At 52.6% G+C, this 20567-nt stretch overlaps 8 protein-coding genes and 1 pseudogene across 8 annotated transcripts, besides 17 other annotated features; all 9 read right to left on the bottom strand.

The window, feature by feature from the left end:
* Positions 1-23: 23 nt before the first annotated feature.
* TraAM80_00309 (methyltransferase) lies at positions 24-1673 on the bottom strand (the record flags this gene model as incomplete). Its single annotated transcript, XM_029377393.1, has 1 exon — positions 24-1673. The coding sequence occupies one exon, from the start codon at positions 1671-1673 to the stop codon at positions 24-26; it is 1650 nt and encodes a 549-aa protein (XP_029242765.1).
* TraAM80_00310 (methyltransferase) lies at positions 1670-3127 on the bottom strand (the record flags this gene model as incomplete). Its single annotated transcript, XM_029377394.1, has 1 exon — positions 1670-3127. The coding sequence occupies one exon, from the start codon at positions 3125-3127 to the stop codon at positions 1670-1672; it is 1458 nt and encodes a 485-aa protein (XP_029242766.1).
* A 30-nt stretch (positions 3128-3157) lies between these two features.
* Positions 3158-3202: a microsatellite.
* A 265-nt stretch (positions 3203-3467) lies between these two features.
* Positions 3468-3493: a microsatellite.
* A 32-nt stretch (positions 3494-3525) lies between these two features.
* Positions 3526-3558: a microsatellite.
* Positions 3555-3585: a microsatellite.
* A 352-nt stretch (positions 3586-3937) lies between these two features.
* Positions 3938-3964: a microsatellite.
* Positions 3965-3998: 34 nt separating this feature from the next.
* Positions 3999-4024: a microsatellite.
* A 185-nt stretch (positions 4025-4209) lies between these two features.
* Positions 4210-5877, bottom strand: TraAM80_00311 (fumarate hydratase; the record flags this gene model as incomplete). The annotated part of the gene is made up of 1 exon (XM_029377395.1): positions 4210-5877. The coding sequence occupies one exon, from the start codon at positions 5875-5877 to the stop codon at positions 4210-4212; it is 1668 nt and encodes a 555-aa protein (XP_029242767.1).
* A 457-nt stretch (positions 5878-6334) lies between these two features.
* TraAM80_00312 (putative leucine-rich repeat protein (LRRP)) lies at positions 6335-7585 on the bottom strand (the record flags this gene model as incomplete). The annotated part of the gene is made up of 1 exon (XM_029377396.1): positions 6335-7585. One exon carries the CDS (start codon positions 7583-7585, stop codon positions 6335-6337), a length of 1251 nt encoding a protein of 416 aa, XP_029242768.1.
* Positions 7586-7814: 229 nt separating this feature from the next.
* Positions 7815-7880: a microsatellite.
* A 271-nt stretch (positions 7881-8151) lies between these two features.
* On the bottom strand, positions 8152-9030 carry TraAM80_00313 (uncharacterized protein; the record flags this gene model as incomplete). The annotated part of the gene is made up of 1 exon (XM_029377397.1): positions 8152-9030. One exon carries the CDS (start codon positions 9028-9030, stop codon positions 8152-8154), a length of 879 nt encoding a protein of 292 aa, XP_029242769.1.
* A 408-nt stretch (positions 9031-9438) lies between these two features.
* TraAM80_00314 (uncharacterized protein) lies at positions 9439-14553 on the bottom strand (the record flags this gene model as incomplete). The annotated part of the gene is made up of 1 exon (XM_029377398.1): positions 9439-14553. The coding sequence occupies one exon, from the start codon at positions 14551-14553 to the stop codon at positions 9439-9441; it is 5115 nt and encodes a 1704-aa protein (XP_029242770.1).
* A 414-nt stretch (positions 14554-14967) lies between these two features.
* Positions 14968-14998: a microsatellite.
* Positions 14999-15190: 192 nt separating this feature from the next.
* Positions 15191-15223: a microsatellite.
* A 604-nt stretch (positions 15224-15827) lies between these two features.
* Positions 15828-15870: a microsatellite.
* Positions 15871-15889: 19 nt separating this feature from the next.
* Positions 15890-15928: a microsatellite.
* A 229-nt stretch (positions 15929-16157) lies between these two features.
* Positions 16158-16177: a microsatellite.
* Positions 16178-16211: 34 nt separating this feature from the next.
* Positions 16212-17300, bottom strand: TraAM80_00315 (putative TFIIF-stimulated CTD phosphatase; the record flags this gene model as incomplete). Its single annotated transcript, XM_029377399.1, has 1 exon — positions 16212-17300. One exon carries the CDS (start codon positions 17298-17300, stop codon positions 16212-16214), a length of 1089 nt encoding a protein of 362 aa, XP_029242771.1.
* A 72-nt stretch (positions 17301-17372) lies between these two features.
* Positions 17373-17400: a microsatellite.
* Positions 17401-17574: 174 nt separating this feature from the next.
* Positions 17575-17809, bottom strand: TraAM80_00316 (hypothetical protein; annotated as a pseudogene).
* Positions 17810-17890: 81 nt separating this feature from the next.
* Positions 17891-17928: a microsatellite.
* A 58-nt stretch (positions 17929-17986) lies between these two features.
* Positions 17987-18034: a microsatellite.
* Positions 18013-18051: a microsatellite.
* Positions 18052-18271: 220 nt separating this feature from the next.
* Positions 18272-20278, bottom strand: TraAM80_00317 (dynein intermediate-chain-like protein; the record flags this gene model as incomplete). Its single annotated transcript, XM_029377400.1, has 1 exon — positions 18272-20278. One exon carries the CDS (start codon positions 20276-20278, stop codon positions 18272-18274), a length of 2007 nt encoding a protein of 668 aa, XP_029242772.1.
* A 19-nt stretch (positions 20279-20297) lies between these two features.
* Positions 20298-20318: a microsatellite.
* Positions 20319-20567: the final 249 nt, after the last annotated feature.

The raw sequence follows: 20567 nt of genomic DNA on the forward strand, positions 1-20567 counted from the left end.
TAAAGGCAATTGTGCGTCAGCCGCTACCGTCGCCTGTTCGACGCCATCTCTCGTTTTACGTTCCGACGCCGCACCTGCATGGCACGCTGTGCGGCGCGTCTCTTTGCTGCAAACGGCACGGCGTTCTTGGTGTGTTGAATCGTGCGTATTTTGGCGCGACGCACGGCATCTGCCCACTCTTGCTCGGTGATCACGCGACGGGAGTCAATACGCCCGCCACCCATGTTCGCGTCCTGCTTTATCTTGGCGCCAAAAAGCTCCTCCAATTTTCCTTCCACCTTTTGCTGCAATTCAGCGTCCCGCTGCGCCCGCCGCTTCAAACGCAGCTCCTCACGACTAAGCTGATCGTCGGGCGTCTCTACCAGCAACAGGGGGTCGTTGTGCTGCATCGCCGTCTGCTCCACCGTGGAGTGGCGCACGTCAATCAGCGTGTTGGGGAAATCCACTTGTGGGTGCTTCGTGACAGCGTAAAGTGGCACGTCGTGTGGGAAAAGTGAGCCCCGCTTGATCCGCTTCAACAGCTTCCAACCACCAATGTGCTGCCATCGCATCGTACTGTGGGCGCTGACGCGGTTGCGGTCACCGTAAAAGCGCCGGTAGACCCGACCGCTAACAAGATCACCGTCCGGTGTACAAAAATCAGCCTGAACTTTTCCCCGGCACTGTGGGTCACGCACCACACGCATGTACTTTGACGCCATTCGCATCACGCGCCGGCGCATTTGACCCACCTCTTGGCGCACGACGAGCATCTCTGCTGGTGTGATGGCACGCTGTCGCTGATAGCCGGCGTCCACAAAGGCACGGTTAAACTTGTGAGTCGCGGGAGGCATTTGGAGTGGAAAAATGAGTTTGTTGTGGCGCGTGTTACCCGTCTTGACAAGGCGTGGAACGTCTGTTGGCATATGTCCAACCTCCCCCGTGCTGACTGCGCCATCTTGCAGAGCCGCCTCCAGCGGCGTCAGTGGTTTCGCCTCCTCCACGGAGGGGTTGTGCTGCAGAGGGGAGGGTACACCTGTCTCAGGGCGGTGCAGGGCCTCATCACTGAGACGCTCAAACACAACATCCTTCACAGCAAGTGCGGCCTTATACAACTCACGTTGTTTTGCATCCCTCTCCTGCTGTTTTGCCTCCTCCGCCTTCTTCATCTGCTCCTGCCGACGAAGCGCTCGCTCAGGGACGAGCTCATTACGTGCAAAAATTAAATAGCTAATGGGTTCAACTCCAATCTTCAAGGGCATATGTCGTGCCCACACCTCAACAAAGGTGGCACGATACTGCGCCTCTGTGCTGCATATACGCATACGTTTGCGCTTCACACCCGCCTTGCAGTGCCGCAACGGGCAACGTTGCTCGTGTGGGCATGGACCAACAATAGTAGGCTGCCAGTCCCATAAACCAACATCCTTCTCCTCGAGAAGGCAATCACGCGCCTCCATGAGAAGGTTAAAGTTATTAAGGTTGGCAAACTCCACAAGCACAAGAACACCCTTTGTCATTTTCCATAGTTGTTGCACCACCTGTCGACGATTCTCCGCTGTTGCAATTTCGCTGAGAGAGTACGCCGCCACCACGAGATCGTGCTGAATCACTTCATCCTCCGGAAGCAAATACCGCTTCCACGTCACGTTTGGCACATCATCGTGCAGCACCATGGTCCCAATCTCCATCATGCCGGGGCTTGGCTCAACCGCGGTGACTTCCTGCAGTGGTCGAAGACGTTTGGCAGCCCGCTGTTGTGCTGTCTCATTTTCAAGGTCAACAAATTGCTCCCACCACGTCTTTTTTTTTGTGTCGTACCGCCATCATGCAGCTCGTCGTGTTCTTCGCCGTCCATAAAGTCATTCGGGTCCTCGCGGGTCACACGGTCCACGTTGAGCGGGTCACCACTTTCCCATTCGGTACCATCCACAACGTCGCGGTGACGTGCGTGGGCCTCCCGCGTGAGACGCTCTTTTTTTGCTGCCGCCGCCACTGCTGCAACCTCACCAATTTCACGTCGCAGGTCGTCTGGTAAGTCGGCTGGGTCAACTTCACCCCTCTCCAGCAGCGCTGCCACAGCCATGAAGCGTACCTTCTTCTTCTCAGCATTGTTGCGCTGGAGTCTCTGTAAGTCGTAGCGTAGCTCGGCCAGCTGGTGCGTACTGGAGGAGTCGTTTCCCTGCATCGTCTGCCGCAGCGAGCGGTAGAGCGGGTAGGCAAGTGCGCCGGGGTCGTAAACTTCCTTAGCAACAAGCGTAGAAGTGCCGGTGCCGGCACCAAAGTCCAACATCGTCTTGGGAACAAAATGCGGAAGCTGCTTGCTAAGCTCAAAGAACACGCGATGCATCCCAGCGTACATCGCCGCTCCCCGAAAGAGGAAGTACCCAATGGCGTCGTCCGCCGAGTAGAGAACAGAGCGACTCGCCACAGCATTGGCCACCGCCAACTGCCGTTGAAATTTTAGCAGGCGTTGCCGTATCTTAAACCGAAGTTTGGCTTGTGAACGCTTGTCATGCAACCGAAGTTCGGCAAAGTTATCCCCCTTTTCACGACGCTCAAATATTTCCCGCTTTTTCTGATTGAGCGTATCCGCCTCGCCTTCGGGGATCATATCTGCTGGATTTACCGGCAACCGCACCGGCTCCTCGCGATTTCGGTACTCAATGACAGGAATAATGTCGCGCAGGCACTGCCGGATAAGGCCCTTATCCTTCAGCCGAAAGACTTTCATGAAGGCAGCCTGCATCGATGGTGACATCACGACGATGCCAGGATTCATGTCGCAGAAGTCGTCCCGCACGGTCCACTGCCGCATCGATGGCCGGCGCTTGCACATCTTTCGCAGCATCTGATACTCGTAGGACATTTTGGCCGCCACGTCAATGACGCGAATGCGGCGACGTCCGTAACGCATCTTCGCGCTAAACTGCGACCATGTCTCCTTCCCAGCAATCGTAGTGCTGGAGCCCGCCTGTTGCCCAGACTCCCCGGGCTGATGCATCGCCCCTTCGCGCACGTAGCCGTCGCCGTCTGGGGACGATGACGACACAAGCAACCGCCGTTGGCTAAGCTGTGCGCCCGCAAAGACGATGGACAACTCCTGCAGTCGAAACACCGGTACGGCACGACAAAAACGAATAGACATCGTCGTTCTCCCGCCGTCTTTTTCTCTCCTTGCGTCTGTATGTATGTCTGTCTGCGTGTGTGTGTGTGTGTGTGTATTTTGGTAGTACCTCTTCGGACGCAGCCTTCGCGTACCCCTGGCGCTGATTCACAGAAATACACGAACAATGCAGCGATGCCCCCTCCCCCCCACCCCACCCACACACACAGGGCGCCGCGGTCAAAGCGAGAAAAAATGAAGACCACAAAGAGGCGTGGGATGCTTAGAGAGACGACACCAAGAATGGATGCAGCAACCCTGCAAAGAGGAATAAGGCGGAGGTCATGGCACCGCTCTCCGGAAGAGCGGCGAGGATAAAACGAATAATAATAATAATAATAATAATAAGTTTGTAGTATAGAAAACGGGTTCCATTATCGACATCACACACACAGACATGCACACACACAACAAAAAAAAAAAAAAAATGAAAAAAAAAATAGTTACCCTCCCGTGCCTTGCCCTCCCCTACAAGTGGGGCAAGAAGCACAAGTGTCCCTTATCCGCCAAGTAATATGCACACTGTACATGCTTCTCCTGTAGGATGTTTCCTTTTCTATCTCATTTTCCGTATGGGAAAACGGAGGGCCACCCCCACCTCATCCCTCCTGGAACACTTGCCTCGCCTTCACAACCATAACGCCGCCGTGCCGTTAATGTTACCGGATACAACTGGCCCCACGTGCCGCCTCCCTCCCCTCCAGCAACGTGTAAAGCCCCAGGTTGCCGCTCGGCCACACATCAGTTATCGTCGCTGGTAATCTCATCGCCATTTTATTGCTGCTGAGGTAAGTTTTTTTGTTTGTTTTGCTTTGTTTTCTCCGGCTTCTCCATTGAATCTCATCGTGGTCTGACGACAATTACTACTACTACTACTACAATCCGTCTCACCCGCTTTCGTTGGACGCATGCCCTTGTTTTTTTTTTGACGCTTATTAGCCGCCTTAGTACCTTTCTTGTATCGTTTTCCTCGCTTTCACCCTAATGTTTTCAGTTCTGTGGTGGTGCTAGTTTTTGCAGCAGCTTCTTCCTATGCAGACCCAGAACAGCTGACTCCGTTGGGCTCACTTGAGCTGCTGAAAAAAGTCGTTGCCCTTGTCGTCCACGACGACGAAGGCAGGGAAGTTCTCCACCTGAATCTTCCACACCGCCTCCATACCCAACTCCTCCATGTCAAGTACCTCCACCTTGCGAATGGACTCTGTTGCGAGAACCGCGGCAGGGCCACCGATGCTGCCGAGATAAAAACCGCCGTGCTTCTTGCACGCCTCTGTTACTTGTCGACTGCGGTTTCCCTTCGCGAGCATAACAAACGAGCCGCCGTTTTCCTGAAAGAGGTCCACAAATACGTCCATGCGTCCCGCTGTCGTTGGACCAAAGGAACCAGAAGGCATACCTTCTGGACATTTTGCCGGTCCTGCGTAGTACACAGGGTGGTTCTTCATGTAATCGGGTAACGGTCTCCCTTCTGCAAGCATTTCCCGCATGCGTGCATGAGCAATGTCGCGGGCGACAATGATGGTGCCGCTCAAGCTGAGGCGTGTCTTGACGGGATACTTTGACAACTCTGCGCGAATCTTATCCATGGGCATGTTCAGATTAACCTTCACGGGTGGTGTCTTGAACAGCTGGTCCTCTGTGACCTCCGGGAGGTACTTTGCAGGATCTGTCTCAAGTTGTTCAACCCAGATTCCCTCCTTGTTGATTTTTGCGAGTGCCTGACGATCGGCGCTGCAGCTTACACCGATGCCAATGGGGCAACTTGCGCCATGACGAGGCAAACGAATCACGCGCACGTCATGCGCAAAATACTTTCCTCCAAATTGGGCCCCCATGCCAAGGTTGCGGCAGATATTCAAAACGACGTCCTCCATCTCAAGGTCGCGGTAGGCGTAACCCTTTGACTCGTCCGGTTTCGTGGGTAAGTTGTCGTAGTATTTGCAAGTGGCGTACTTTACTGTCTTCATGGTCATCTCCGCACTTGTACCACCCACGACGACGGCCACGTGGTACGGCGGGCAGGCGGAGGTGCCAATGGTGGAGATTTTCTCCTCCAAGAACATACGAAGGGACTTCGGGTTAAGCACCGACTTCGTCTCCTGGAACAGGTACGTCTTGTTTGCCGAGCCACCGCCTTTTGTCACAAACAAGAACTTGTACTCCTGCCCCTTTGTCGCGTATAGGTCGATCTGGGCGGGCAGGTTCGACCCAGTGTTCTTTTCATCAAACATGGTGAGCGGGACATTTTGGCTGTAGCGCAGATTGGTGGTGGTGTAAATCTTGTGCACCCCACGGCTCAACGCCTCGCCGTCGTCGCCGGTTGTGAACACCTGTTCACCCTTGTAGCCTGCAATAATTGCCGTGCCCGTGTCCTGGCACCCGGGAAGGGTGCGACCTGCCGCAATGTTGGCATTCTTCAGAAGCTGCAGCGCGACAAACCGGTCATTGTCGCTGGCCTCCGGGTCGTCAAAGATTCGCCGCAGACAGGCGAGGTGTGAGGGCCGAAGAAGATGCTGCACATCGCCAATCGCCTCCACGGCTAGCTGCGTCAGCCCCTCCACCTCCACCCGCAGGATCTCCGGCAGGCCAGAGCCTGGTTTCACGAGAGAAACGTAGTCCTTCGTCAACAGACGAAACTTTGTGTCCTCATGGGAGACGTGCGGAACAAGCGGGACGTACTTGAATGGAGGGGCGGCTTTCTTGCCAAAAACAGCCAGAGAACGGCGCAACATTATGTATTTAAACAGTCGGCCGTGTCGTGTGTCTGCGTCGGAATCTTTTTCTGCGAGACCGCGCAATGAGAAAAAAAGAGAAGAAAATAATATATTTTTTTGAAGGCAGTAGAAGGAGGGGGGGGAAAAAAGGCGTCGCAGCGTACACGCAACAGGGGATCTCTTCCCTGCCCCCGCCTTCACCACCAGACCTGCTGTTCTCTCGCGGTATCGAAGCCTAATGCTAACAGAAGAGAAACAGTAGTCACCCACCACTCATTCCCTCACTAGCCGCGGTGGCACATGTGCATCCCCCACTGCAGAACACAATACGTTTACATCCCCGACATCACCATCGTGAGAAACAACAAAGTTTCCCTACACGAGAAAAAAAAATACACAAGCGCAAAGTAGGCGTGCTTGCCACACAAGCACACACCTTCACAGCTATCCATGCATTGCACCATTAAAGCCTATCCTATAAATTGTCGCATCGCAGATAAGATAAATCAGCCCCAAGAGCCGTACCGCGAACCAGTACGGTGCAGCTACCAGTCTTATTCCTCCTTAACAGAGCTTCAAGAGCTGGCCTGCACAGCTCCGACAGGGGATTATCCGATAAGTCGAGGAAACTCAACATCAGGCTACTGTCCTCACGACGCGCACAAATGTGAAAGACGTCTGCATCCGTCACCGAATTATTAGAAAAATCCAGTTCACGCAGAGATGAGCATTTGTGTGCTGCTTCTGCAATAACTTGCACACCCACACCAGATAAATGACAGCTCCCCAAGCCCAACACCGCCAGGCGCTTCGCACATGGAATACCAAGGGCTATTTGTGCGGCACCATCCGCCTCAATAAAGTTGCCCTGCACGTATAACCTCTCCAAATTTGGGCACTCGCTAAGCACGCTACACAACACTTTACCGGCCGTGTGTAAAAGGCGACCAGAGGAGACATTTAGCACGCGAAGAGAATGTGAGGAGTGAAACCCCACGCGCAGAAGTGTGGTTAGCAACGACTCGGTCACGCAACATCGCGACATGTAAAGCTCCTCCAGAGAGGCGGCGCAACGACTCAGACTAACGGAGAGGCCACAAGTATGAACAGACTCGATGCGGTTGCCGCTAACGTCAAGCAGCTTGAGCGAGGAGGGAAAGAAAAGCCACCGAGACTCTTCCAGCGGGATCGCAAATGCGGGAATGATGTTGTTGTCCGCAAGCCTCGCTTCCACTAAAGCCTCCGCCTGAGCGACACCCTCCGCCACTGCCTGCGCCGCAGTATCGTTCACGTGGCAGTGCTGCAGCTCCAATCGCTTCAGCTGCGAGGCATGCTTCAGCATCACTCTACAAATGAGATCGCACTCCTCGTTGTGAAGGTTCATGTCACGGAAGGACAGCTGCTCCAGGGCCTCGGCGGGGCTTCGCTCCAAGGCGTGCAGAATCGTTCGAAGGTCGGTGGGAGTAATTTGTGTGTGCGCCAGGTCCACCACACGCAGCCTACGAGTCTTTGGGAACACTGTGGAGGCAACGTACTTCGCCGCAAAATCATCAAACACGCCGCCGATCATGCAGAGACTTTCCGCCTGCGTGATGCGTTCCTCCGTGAGGGTGCCGTTAAGTAGTGCAGTGCCGGTCAAAACCTTGTCATCCTCTCGAGACTCCTCTGACAGAGGAGCAGCTGAGGAGTCGCTCCCACACCCGCTCTCCTCTACGAGGATCTCCATGCACCGCCTCAATCCCACACCGCAGACATTCATCCTTAGCGAGCGGTGGCAACAAACCACTTTCCGTTCCGCACAGCCAGTGAACACCTGTCAAGGAGGAGAAGTAAATGCAACAAGCAAAATAAAACACACAAAAAAAAAGGTGGGGGAGAGAACGAACTGCCCTTAAATGGAAAGACGAATCTACTACAGCGTCATCCACTCAGAATTCAAAAAACAAAAGTATTTCATAGATAGATGTCATATATGGATATATATATGGATATATAGACAGATATATATATATATATAGATAAACTCTCTCTTTCTTTCCTTCTCTCTCTATATAGACACAAATGCCTGTATATATAGTTATGCATGTATACGAACCCTCTATGGAATGGAGCTCAAAACAAATCAAACACAATAATAGTACTTCAGTTAAACAAGGGTAAGTCTAAGAACCACCGTGCGCTGTCTTACCCTTCTCACGAGTACCGTCACCATCTCATGATAACCCCCTCCATATTGTTACTCCTTTTATCCATGTACTCATTTCTCTCTTCGCCTTTTTTTTCTTTTTCATTTTAAATCTTGAGGGAGAGAAGTTTGTTGTTTTCGGCATTATCGCCAAAGGCCCCAGAAAAGTCGCGATATGTGACTGTCATTTGACCTCGCTCCTTCTCGCTGGGATCGCCACCGCCAGAGGAAGCGATGTTTTCCTTTGCGCCCCACAATATCTCTGCCAGCTCTTCTGGCGAGACGGTGATGCCGGTTAGTGACTGCAGCTGATCCCTGCAACTGTCCAGCGTCAAGGTGTGGGTCGGAGGTAGATCCTCCAAATGCCACTCCCGCGGAGGTGACACCGGGGTCTCAGTCGCAACGCGACCCACCAGACCGCGCGCAAGATTAACATAGAAGGCTGTTATGCCGCCCCGTCGGCGCTGCACATGATCACGCACCGCCTGAGAGAAGCGTTCCTGCCGACTGTAATTGACAACGCGCAACTGTGGACGTCTGCTGCCGCTTTGCGTAACTCCATCGCCCGCATGGGACATGACGTCATGCATCAAAGATGAGTTGCTTCGCACCCTGCAGCGTACGCCACTCCGTGCCGGCGGCAAGTTTTTCGGGTTCTTGTACGTTTCCGTAATGCCAACAACCTGAATGTTCTGTCGCTTCCCCGCAGCCCGCTCCACATGATGGATACCTTGCGGTGTTTCCGTGTGCTGCGGCGGCTCGACGCGCCGCAAGCGTCCCCACATGAACTCCCGCGTCTCGTTTGACTCATCATTGTGGTGAGAGCGACGAACCGCGTGAGGGGTGGTCGCGGCGACGGTGGCGGGTTCCTCTGCGAGAAATATGTTGAGCGTGCCAGCATGCAACCGGCGTGTGCGGTCAAAGTCAGCCCGTCTCAAGGCGAATGACGACTCGTTGCGCGGCAGTGGGCTAATCACAGGCTCCATTCATGTACGGTAAGCTGCACACACAGGCGTACACTTCTTCTTGCCCTCCTCCTCTAAAAGGAGACACGAGTGGGTGAATAACACAACGAAAAAAAAAAAAGAGGAGGGGGCAAAAACAAAAACAGTATGAAAAACAACATCACGCACCCATAATAGAGCGATGTACAGAAAGGTGGGTAAATAACGGCCAACTGACAGGGAAAAGAAAAAAGAAATGGACGAGGAAATTAATGCAGGACACATCGTAGTTGAACACCATGGGGTCTTCGCCTCGGTTAAAGACGCATCCGTGAGAACGACAGAGTAAGGAATGAGATCGAGCAATTAGATTAAATGGCGCACGTGCAATTAATAATGTAGCTTCAACACGGAGGAAGCAATCAAAAGAAAAAATCCCAGTAGATACTCCTAGCTTGATACCCACGGAGAGCGGCAGAGCGGGCATACCGTCTGTCCACTGTTTGCCCACCACGCATATAGGCAGTAAGAGTGAAGAGCGGCGTTGCGACACACGGCGCACTGCATATCGGGCAGGCGATGATCCACCGCCGACACCACTGAAAAACAGATGGGACACGGTTCTTGGCCGGAGAAGTGAGCGTCCATGTTTCTTCCAAAGACTGTCACACACTCCCATATGTTGGCAGAGCCTCCAAAGAGTAGAATTGTCATTTTAAGCATCCAGGCACGCCACTTTTCGGTTGAGACGCCACAGCCTTTGCCGCTTTCAAAAGTAACCATAGGGGGCTTCAACGGAAAGGCGGCGGGTATTTCAATCTGCACCATAACACTTGCATCCTCCATGGTGTACCGCAGTGTGATAAGTTTCTTTGGCATACTAACGGTGACGTTGTAGTTTTCATTCACGTCAAAGGTGGGCTCACCGGTGGGGCTCCTACTAAGCACGGTAAGTAGACTCTCCTGTATGAGCATGGGTGAGACATGTTCCTCCACAAAAACGTAAAAGAGGTCCTGCAGTTTCCGCTCAATCGTTTCCAACCAGCTCTTCACAACAGACAATGTGTTGCTCTGCAACAGTAGAGCGAAAACGGCGGCAGCCCCTTTTGCCAATTCCTTCATCGGCTCCGCCGCGTTTGGACGCGTCAAGGCAACGGTTTCAAACCCAAGGTGTTCCCCACTCGTCTTTGTCGTGGTGCAAAGGTACGTGCCGTCAAGACGCTTGTTGCCAGGCACCACTGGCGTGAGCAGCAGCGAGCAGAGAAGGTCGAGTAGGTGCAATACCTCCTCACGTCGCTCCTTTGCGATGTCCTGCTGAACCGCCCCACTCAGTGTGACACACCAGGCAAGCAGATGCGGGAACAGCGCCAGCTTTTGTTTCTTTGTCTTCATGATGATTGCTGTGTTTCGCGTAAACAACTTCAGTTTTGCTGGGGATCTGGTGCTAAATTCCTGACGAAGGTTCCGCAGCAAGCGTTTTGCGGTGATCTGACGCATGATGGGCAGCAGAACAACTCCCGAGCGCATAAGCGTCAAAACAGACACGAGCGACACCGCAGAAATGGCACTTGCAACAGCCTCGGTTCCGATGGACTCTAACTTCGCAATAGGGGTGGCGCAGAGCCACTGGTAGGCAAAGTTCATCACACCCGCCACCTTCGTCACGGTGATTTCCGAGGCCCGCAGCACGGCAACGTCGGAGGTCACCAATTCACTGAGGCAGTTTGACGTGAACGCAATCAGTTTCGTGACGAGGGGCACATCCTCCTCCTTCGTTTGGCGAAGTGACACAACACACTCAGTCACGGCGTCGAAGAGAATGAGATTGATGGAGCTGCGCAGAATATCGTCCAAACGCCCGTGCAAAATCCCACCGCGGAGCGCTGACACGGCGGACACGACAACACGTCGGAGATCCTGCAAACTCATGGGAAGTTCATTCGGCGCCTGCGACAACAATCTACCGTTCGGTGGCATGTGGCGCAGCCTACAACAACGGCTCAGGAGATGCGTCATGGTATGCACAAGTTCATTATAGGCTGCCGTGTCGAGGATGCGGCTGGAGGAAAGTTCTGCGAGGAACTCAAATCCGTCAAGCGGGCGCAGGTGCTGAGCGTAGGTGACCACCTGCTGCACCGTGCTGGCAACAACAACAGGAGCTGTGCTGAGGTGCCGATGCATCGTCATCGTCAGGAGTGCGGTAGGCGGAGGCAGTGTGGGCAACATACACATCGCCTCTTGCACAGCAGACGCATGTCTTGCGGTGATGGACGAGAGAATTGAGTCACCAATCACATCCGCAGCTTCATCAAGAGAGGCAAAGAAGGCGCGGTAGGCCGCGACGGCCTTCTCATTCACAGGTGCTGCTCCCTCCTTCAAGAGTAGGGAATTGATCATCCACTCTGTCACAACACACGCTATGCGGCGTGCACTCTCCAGCACTGCGTCACCAACACACACTGCAGTGTCACGAATCACAGCTGCAAGCGTGCAAAGCAAAAGGTGCGGCTCTGCGTCGCTATCCAAAAGCGCAACGACCTCGTCCCGCGAGTTAACTCGCAAAAGCGCGTGTGGAAGCAACTTTGTCATGAGCAACTTTCGTATCGGCTCCGACAACACCTCCTGCACACGCGCGGCGCGGAGTAGTGGAAGCAGCACAGCCACAGTGTCACAGGTTTCAATAGGAACAGAACGCGCGAGCAGATGCACAAGCTGTGCCGTCCTTACACAGCGCAGCAGCGACAGGTCCATCACGTCAAGTGAACAGTAGCGATCCAGCATGGCGAAAGGGACGTCCGTGGTGGGTACGCCTGTGCACCGCAAAAGCACCTGGTTCTCCACCCACAACTCTGTGCTGCAGACAATTCCCTGCAGCAGAGTACTTGACGCAAATGGTATCAGGCGGGAAAGTTGACCACACGCGGCGAGACCACACGACGGATCCCGCATGACATCATCAAACAACTCGAGGGACGCCGTGTCCAACTGTTCCACACCCACCTCGTATGAGTCCAGTAACCCTTCGACTTTCTCCACCAGCGCACTGAACTGGCGCACGCCGAGATAGTGCTTCTTCCTCGCCATCGCATGCAGCAAGGGATCCTTGTCATCCCGCAGAGCAACACGAAGCGCCTTGATAGACATGTACTGCTCCGCATGCAGCCTCGGTGAAATGGTGGCCACAATACGAAACAGTGTCGGCAAAATCAGGTCGTCGCCACTAAAATCCAACAGTGCGGGCAACCGTTTCCCCTTGTAAAGAAGATCACACCACAACGAAAGTCGCTGCAAGACTTCTCCGGCCCTATTCACCTCGTCTTCATCCTCCTCTTCCTCTTCCTCTTCCTCTTCCTCGCCTGCGACATCTTCGTCGCTGTCATCGCTTGAGGCCTCGCCCTCAGTGGCGTCACTCCTCTTGCTGCATGCTGTGTCCGAGTCGGCCTGAGATTCGCCTTCCGCCTTTCCTGCCGCCGCCCCGTCCTCGTCAGAGACAAGCCGCAGGATGGCATCCAGTGAATGCTGTAACGCCTGACGCAGCTGCTCTTTCGCCGGCTTCGACAACGTCATCTGCACCTCTCCAAGCGCCTCTACGAAGCGCTCCATAGTGCAAAAGTCCGCATCCTCGCATGCCCGCAAGACGAGACCCAAAAACCGCTCAGAGTCCCGCATGTCATCGAGGATGATAGCATCCTTGACCCAGCACAGCTCATCAGAGGCGCCAACGACAAGCGTCTGCAGCTGCCCCCGAATTTCAGCGTCATTCCAGATCAACACAAGCTCAAGTAATTTCTTAAAGAAAATCAAGGGTACTTCGTCCGCTTCTGCCTCACGCTCCTCAAGCTGTTTTTCCTTCCGTATGCTGGCGTCTTTCCGGATGGCATCCACCAGGCCCTTTGCAACCTCCAATCGCACCTCCCGTGTTGGGGTAAACGACGTACCCCCTTCACCACCACCACTGGTTGGAGGTGTACATGCCTGCAATAACACCAGTAACGGTTCCCAAACTTTGTTTCGCAAATACTTTGTAATCAGCTGTTCCATCTCCTGCGAGACGCCAGGGAGGGTAACAATGGCGCCTAGGATCCCTGCCTGAAGCAAGTCAAAGCTCTGCCGAAGTGCGTCGCTCGCGTCTTCGGAAAGAACGGGAGTAAAGGCGTCAGGGTGGCTGCACAAGACAAGAAGGCATCCGCAAAAAGATTCCTCGTGGCGAGCGGCTCGTTTCATGCTTAACGCAACAATGGACACGGTGGCATCCAGGTAGCGTGCCCTCGCAGCTGAGGATTCCATCACAGTGGCCAGGGTGATGAGCATGTGGTGAAACAGTTTGACGCCGTCCTGCTCATGCCCGTCGCCTCGCTTTGCAGAGCGAACGCAGAGAAGCTCCCACAGCTGCATCAGGGCAGATAACACCAACCGCCACTCCTGCAGGCTCACGTCGCCAAGACGATGCAATTTATGCACGAGAGTCTCCCCAAACTCGGCAGCCGTGTCCGCGCAGCGTGGATCACGCGTGAGGGGCACAAGCAACGGAACAATGGAGGGAAAAATTACTTCCACCGCCTGAAGGTCGTGACAACGCACGAAAATACACATAACATCTTGCAGGAAATCATCCTCAAAGTAATCAATAGCAGTTTCGGTGCTGTCGCCAGACCACAGCAGCAAAAGCTCCCAAACCCGCCGCATTACCACTATTTCATTATTAAATAAACCGTTGTGGATTGCGCTGGAGACGCAGCAGTGAAGTTTCGGTGTCATAAGCCTTGCGTTAACTATATCCCACAACAGTGAGAGTGAGGCCGAGCACACAACAGGTGTCTTCGCCACAAGGCTGATTTTCGCGTTGCCATCTCGTGTGGGTAAAATGGGCTGTAGTGACTGTGATTCCACAAAGTCAATGATTTTCGCTCGCGCCGCCACAGGTTGCCGCATCATGTAACCCATCCCACACATCGAGGAATACAATGTGTTGGATCTTCGATCCAAATTGTCGTCTTGGAGCGGTTTTCCACGACTTTGTTCAATCACCGTCTGAAACGTTTCAATGAGACCCTCCACGATGGTTTCAGCATGCCTGTGCAGCATCTCAGGGGTAATGGCTGCACTGAAGGCCGCTCGGGATTCCTTTCGCACAAAGCTTTCCATGTCATTCATACGCAATACCCACACTACGGCAAGCGACGGTAGCCCACGAACCACTTCCCGCTGCAGCGGCTTCCCCCGTTGGACGATATTAAGCAAAAGACCAAAAACACCGGCGCGAACAGATGCATTATGATGCTCGGCATGGCGTAGCACAGATTCAATAATACTCGGCACATACGAAATAAGCTCATCTGCCGCCACAACGGCCACTAAACGATTCAATTCTGAGAGAGCCTTGAACAATGTTACTTCGCTGGTTTTATGCAGGAGCTTCAGATTCACCTCTATCATAGCCGCATCGTCGGCAGAACCCTGCGCAGGTATTGACAGACCACCTAAAAAACTCTGAAGACTATCCGGTGCGCCACGGGCCTTCACAAACGACTGCGCCGCACGTCCCTTGGCCGGTCGTGGCGGCATTTCTGATCACTCCCTATATATACCGCTTGTCTTTCCGCTCAAAATATGTTTCCAAATAACCTTATTTCCCGCCCACCCTTCTTTTGGTTCTCACTTAACGACCACAACGCCTCCCGTCTCCTATAAGGAACACAGAGGAGAGAGAACTGTATCTGTGTATCCTCCACGCAACAATAGGACAACAAAAGAGAATAAGAAGAAAAAGAGGGACACATGCATAACAACTGTGTTTGGTGAAAACGGTACGTCTCTTCTCTATCCTGCACTGGTAGGGTGCGCCGCAGCGCAACAGCCACGCCGTTTCTTTATGTGTAACAAAAAAAAAAACCTTTCAGAACAGCCAACACGTAGAAGTATTCAAAAAAATTGTGGAAGTAAATCGGTATGCAAACGCATCAACAACTGACGCATCACCAAACAAACGAACAAACAAACAAAAAAAAAAGCTCACACCTGCATCGTTTCCTCTCGTCAGTGAACGACAAACGAAAAATAAATAAACCAAAAGGTGCAATAAAGTGAATGCACTTTTCTTTCTAACTTTCCCTGGGTCCTTCTGTTGCTGTGTGTGCACCTAACTGTGAAATGCCCAACCCAACCCAACACACACACACAAATAGGTGCGGTGACAATGCGGACATATACATACATATATATATATACATATATACGCTTGTGGAGGGGCAAGAGAACCGCCGCTTCCACGACACCGCAACTATTTGATTCTATTGTCTATAAATCCACACCGATACTGTGGGTGATGTGGTTTGTGTGTTTTTGTGTGGTTTTATTTACTTTTTTTTTTTGTCGGAGTGAGGGGTGGAAGGAATGCAGCTAAAGGGAATCAACCTCAGTGGGACAGGTTGGACCCACACTCACGCCCATCACTGCGTTGCTCTGTGAGCATAGAGTAACTTGGGCAATGACGCATGCAGCCAACCGTTGCCCTTTCCACTGGAGGCACATCAACTGAAGCCACAAGTGCCACAATGACACGTCACCAACGCCCTTTTGCACCCCCCTCATTATCGTCCTCTCTCTCTCTCTCCCTGAGCAGATATATATGCATATGGACCTCATTACATGAGGTCATTGCATACTCTTCAGTTTCTAAAAAAAATAACAATCACGCTTGTTTCTTTCAATCCCTGTTACGAATACAAATATCCACAGCGAGTCAGAAAGCTTGCGTGTCTCTCACAGAGAAAGAGATAGAGAGATGGGAGGGGTAGTGAAGTGAAGAAAGCCCGCTCATGTGGGTTTCCCCCCCCCACCTTTTTTTTTTCTTCTTCTTCTTCTTTATCACTCTTTTTTTTTGTAAAAAACAAATAAATTATATGATCTTTCCATCTTTTTCTATCGATCTATGATTTATCCACTTGCCCACATGCACGCACAAGCAACTCCTCTCTTTTCCTCCGCAACAATTTAAGCAAATAAATATGCATATACGCACAATCATACATGTGTTTATGCATGTATTATATACGTATGTGCATCATGCACCTGCATCTGCCGTTGCGCATGAGGGTATCTCACTCCACCAGTCATCTTCCCTTTCCTCTATGAAGGAAGGAATCGGTGCTGAGATTCTCTCTCTCTCTCACACACACACACACACACAGAGAGAGAGAGAAAGAGCCATAAACACGCAGGGGCTATATCGTCCAATGGTGCATAACTGCCTCGCCTAACGGTTCACGGCGGGCACGGATAAAGCGACCGTGTGGAGGGATTTTGAGCGGTGCAATGTCGCGCAACGGCAGGCTTTTCCATGCATGTGGCAGGGTCAAGACAAAGGGACTACACAACTGCCCATCCGTCGCAAGCCTCAATAAAGTGTCACTCGCCGGGACGTCGTTCTGACAACCTCTAAGAACACGCTCAATGATGTAGTAGACGTTGACTAGCGTCGCATCCTCCTCACTGCGGCACCCGTAAAAATCATCCGCGAGAACGCTGTTTCGTGGGTTCAGCTTGCAGCAATTCGCCGCATTGTCAACGATGAGTAGCCGGTCCATGTCTCGTCCCAAGAGACGTAGATCCTTTGTGTGGAGCGGCTCCGTGAACCACATATCGTTGCGGTATATCACCTCATCAAAGACAAGTCCGCTTTGGCTCAGCTGCTCCACCACCGGCAACGCCGTCTCCTTCGTTGACGCCGTCCACAAGACAACCTCCAGCCCCTTCATGTGCTGAAGGGCATTAAGAAAGTGCAAGCAGTACGGGCGCAAAATGGCAGCCAAAAAAGCCCCATTGCGGTTGCTAACCAGGGTCTCGTCAAGATCGAGGACAACCGTCAGTGTCGGACACGTCTCATGGGCCTCAACTTGGGGCAGTAAAAAATTTTGAAACAACGGCTTGGCCAATGCGCCAAAACGTTCACGTATATCACTTGCACCATGCCTTTCTGCGGAAAGGGCCGCAGCACGCAAACGTCGATGGCGAGAGTTAGACAAAGATTTACTACGGAGTGAGGCTGAACCAGACGAAGTCACCGCGGTGAGGCTGTGTGTACAAGACTCTGTCAGCCCACTACTGCTTCCTGACGACGGGGTGTATTGATCGGACGCAGTAGTCGCTCTATCCTTAGACAGTGAGGCTGCCCTTGTTTCTAACGGCGTCCCTGAGGCGCGGAGTTGGCTGTGCCAGTATGACTTTATCATGCTGCTGCTGCTGCTGCTGCTGCTGTGGTTGGCGTAGACGGTGCCCATGAACCGTCGGTCCACTGGACTTTTATCATACATGCTTGTAAACTCGTAAACCTCCTCTAGTGCTTCAGTGCAGCTGACACGCGATCACACCGCACCCTCACCACTTGTGTGGGTGTGGGTGTGTATGTGTTGTTTCTGGGAATGCGACACGCAGCTTCGGCGCTGGGTCCACAATCGAGTGCCTCTTGTTTTTTTTCTTGAAGCAGCCAATGTGAAGTTTGTGAGGCCTATCACGTAAGGCAGCGTGTAATGTGATGTACTGTCACCCTCGTAATATCTTCCTTTTTGCTTATTCTTCACTTTAGCCGCTGTTCCTTGAAATACTCTGCTTCCCCTGCGTCCCTCGTGTTTTCAGCCTCTATAACGCTGCTGCGAATCACACGCCCTTGTGTGTGTACGACCGGGGAGCAGAACGGCACCAAAAAAAAAAAAAGACACGACCGCGTAGATATTACACATCCAACGCAACAGAGGCCAGAAGAAGCAATCAAACGCACAGTAAATGAAAACGGCACACCGTCGTCATGTATGCACAACGACAAAGATGGGGAGACCCAAACTTCAGCGCATAATCAGACACACGAACCAGTGATACCCCGCAGACGTGTATCAACAGGTGGCTGATAGACATATATATATATGTATATCCATATTTGTACATGTGTTGGCTGCAACGACACCAAGCGGTGGTGTTGGTGGTGGCTGTGAACTCGTGTCTATTCCTTCCTGTCTGTTCCTTGGAATTCCTTCCTTCCTTCCTTCCTTCCAGTCTGCCTGCTGCTGCTCTTCGTCTCGAGACAGCCCCACCCACTTCACTATCGCGTCACACTAGCATCAACAAAGATCTTATCTGAAGCCGAACAGGTGGCATTCGTTGTACTTCATATTTCCTCCACTTTTGTCAAAGAATTCGTGCTTCCGCTTTGTTTTTGTGTCGCTGGGCCCCCGTTGCTTCTGGTGTCCTTCCCCCAGCGTCACCTCGCTGTCGCTTGCCCGAGATGCATTCAACACTGCCCCAAGAGTACTCTATCCTTGAGGGTAATTTCTATCAACCGGTTGAGTTTGTCCACCTCAAGCTTGTGGAGACTCGATGGATCGTCGGGTTCCCCCTTCTTCGGTTTGGAGAGGGTGCGCAGATTCGGCGAGAGCTTCAGGATGAGCACCGAGCCACGTGAGTCACCCACGATGACGACTGGTTCGTCCTTGTGGAAGGCAATGTGGGTGAGTTTGGCATTCTTCACCACCGTCTGGGAGCAGAGAGGCTCACGCTTATTTTTGTTCAGGTCAAACACGAGAACCTTGCCGTTTGAGGTGACCGCCGCAAAGACGGTAGAACTGTACGGGGCCCATGCAATGTCGCCCACAGAGTCACCTGCGTCAAAGATCAAGAGTGGCTTCGTAGAACTCTTAAGCCACAGTTTCACTGCCCAATCAGCAGCGCAGGTGAGGAAGATTTCGGAATGAAATGGATTCCAGCGGCACGTGTACACAGGCATGGTGTGCCCCTCGTACCGTACCAAACATTGTCCATGGTACCCTTTGCTACACAGCATCACGGAACCCTCCTGCGTGCCCACGATAAAGAGTCCTTCATGTGCCGCAGAAAAGTCAAAGCAGGTCCCACTTAGGCGACTAAGCAAGATCGCTTCAGGGTCTGAGGTACATGCACCTGTGGTCAGCGTCATAATATCTTTGAAGATCAACTCCTTCTTGTGTAGTGACCAACTGGTAATACGACCATCAGTGCTGATCGAGTAGAACTGGAGCTCCAAGGAACCACTGCACCAATGAATCTCCCAAACAGGGTCCATGTGTTTGCCGGAGCGTACGTCAGATTTAAAGATGGGTTTAACGACCTCTTTGCTGTCCTTGCTCACGATGCGGAGGTCAAATACGCAGACCGATCCATCGTGTAAACCACAGGCCAATAACGCCGTTTCTTCGGGATGAAACTCAAGACACATGACACCGCTTTCCAAGTAAAATGAAAACTCTGGATGGGCGGGAATTTGTACCCCTGAGATTGTGGGTACCGTGTTTTTCAAAGTAAAGCAGTGAATAGCACCTTTACCTTGCCGCTGAAAGTCGTAACTACCAAAGCCTACCGCGAACAGATCCTTGTAGCGATTATTTAACGAGATGCTAGTTACCGCACGGTGCCGTACCTTTGTTGTAAAGAATTGCCACAGTGGAAGTAGATTGCCATCTTCCTTGAATAGATCACTCTCGTCTTCCCAGTACTTAAAGTCCTCAATAACGTCGTGACAGTCATTTTGATTGACCATTCGCTCAATAATTTTCAGCGCATGCCCATACGTGACGGAGCTTAAAATCTCTTCCGTCGTTTTGATGGAACTGGTGTCATCCATTGTCAAGTTCATTTTATCTTCGTCCTTTCCAGTGCGGTGTGTTGAGGCCTTTTTGTGCGCCGCTGCGGCCTTTTCGGTCTGAATTCGATCCTCCTCGTAGGCGTCATAAATTTCCCACGCGGTGGCCATAGCACTGAAGTTTGTCGACGGTGGTGGGTCTGTCATGACGCAACGCGCCTTCATTGGGTTGTTCATCGTCTGGTTGCCGCGGTCCCTGTAGTTGAACTGATTCTTCAAAATGCTCGTGGAGACACCCCCCTCAATCAAGTCTGGGTTCAGTTCCGCACGGGCGGCGAGTTCCGTGTCGCGTTCGCGGCGCTGGCGGTCCTCAGCATGCTGCACCGCCTCCGGGTCATCCTTGCGCACTGTGCTGCCGTCGTCCACAAAGTGTCGCGCCGTCTGCCCCACGCTAGGGAAAAAACGGTAAACGCGTGCGTCCTTCTTGTAGTCGAAGTACACCGGGGTGGACATGACCCTGGGGTCCGTGCCCTTCAGGACGCGTTCCACCAACGCATCGCGGTCCATGTCCGGTTGTTGAGCCGCGGAGGCGTCAAGAGACCCCATGGGTGTCTGATTCAGTGTGTGGTCTGCCACGCCGAAGTTGCGGCTGTCGCGCCGCGAAGACATGTTGGCGCCTTCCATGCTGCTGTCGGGTGGTCGTCACACACACACACACGCACACTTGACGGTTAGCGTGCGATTTTGTTCTTCTTTGTGAGTTTGTGTTCTTATTTTTTTTTTTCCGCAGCAAGAGTCCAGCGCAAAGGCTTTTTTTTTTTTTACCTTTTGGAGGGCTCCTCTGCTGCTCCTCTCCCCGCTTGCGTTGGCTCCCTCACCCGCTTCTTTCGCGCCAAGACGGCAACAAGGGAAAGAAGAGGAAAAAAAGAAACAAGGAAGGGATGAAAAAAGGGATGAACACAGATACTACAGG

The sequence above is a fragment of the Trypanosoma rangeli genome (genome assembly GCF_003719475.1).
Source record: "Trypanosoma rangeli strain AM80 chromosome Unknown Tra_15.4_contig_00005, whole genome shotgun sequence".
NCBI classification, from domain to species: domain Eukaryota; phylum Euglenozoa; class Kinetoplastea; order Trypanosomatida; family Trypanosomatidae; genus Trypanosoma; species Trypanosoma rangeli.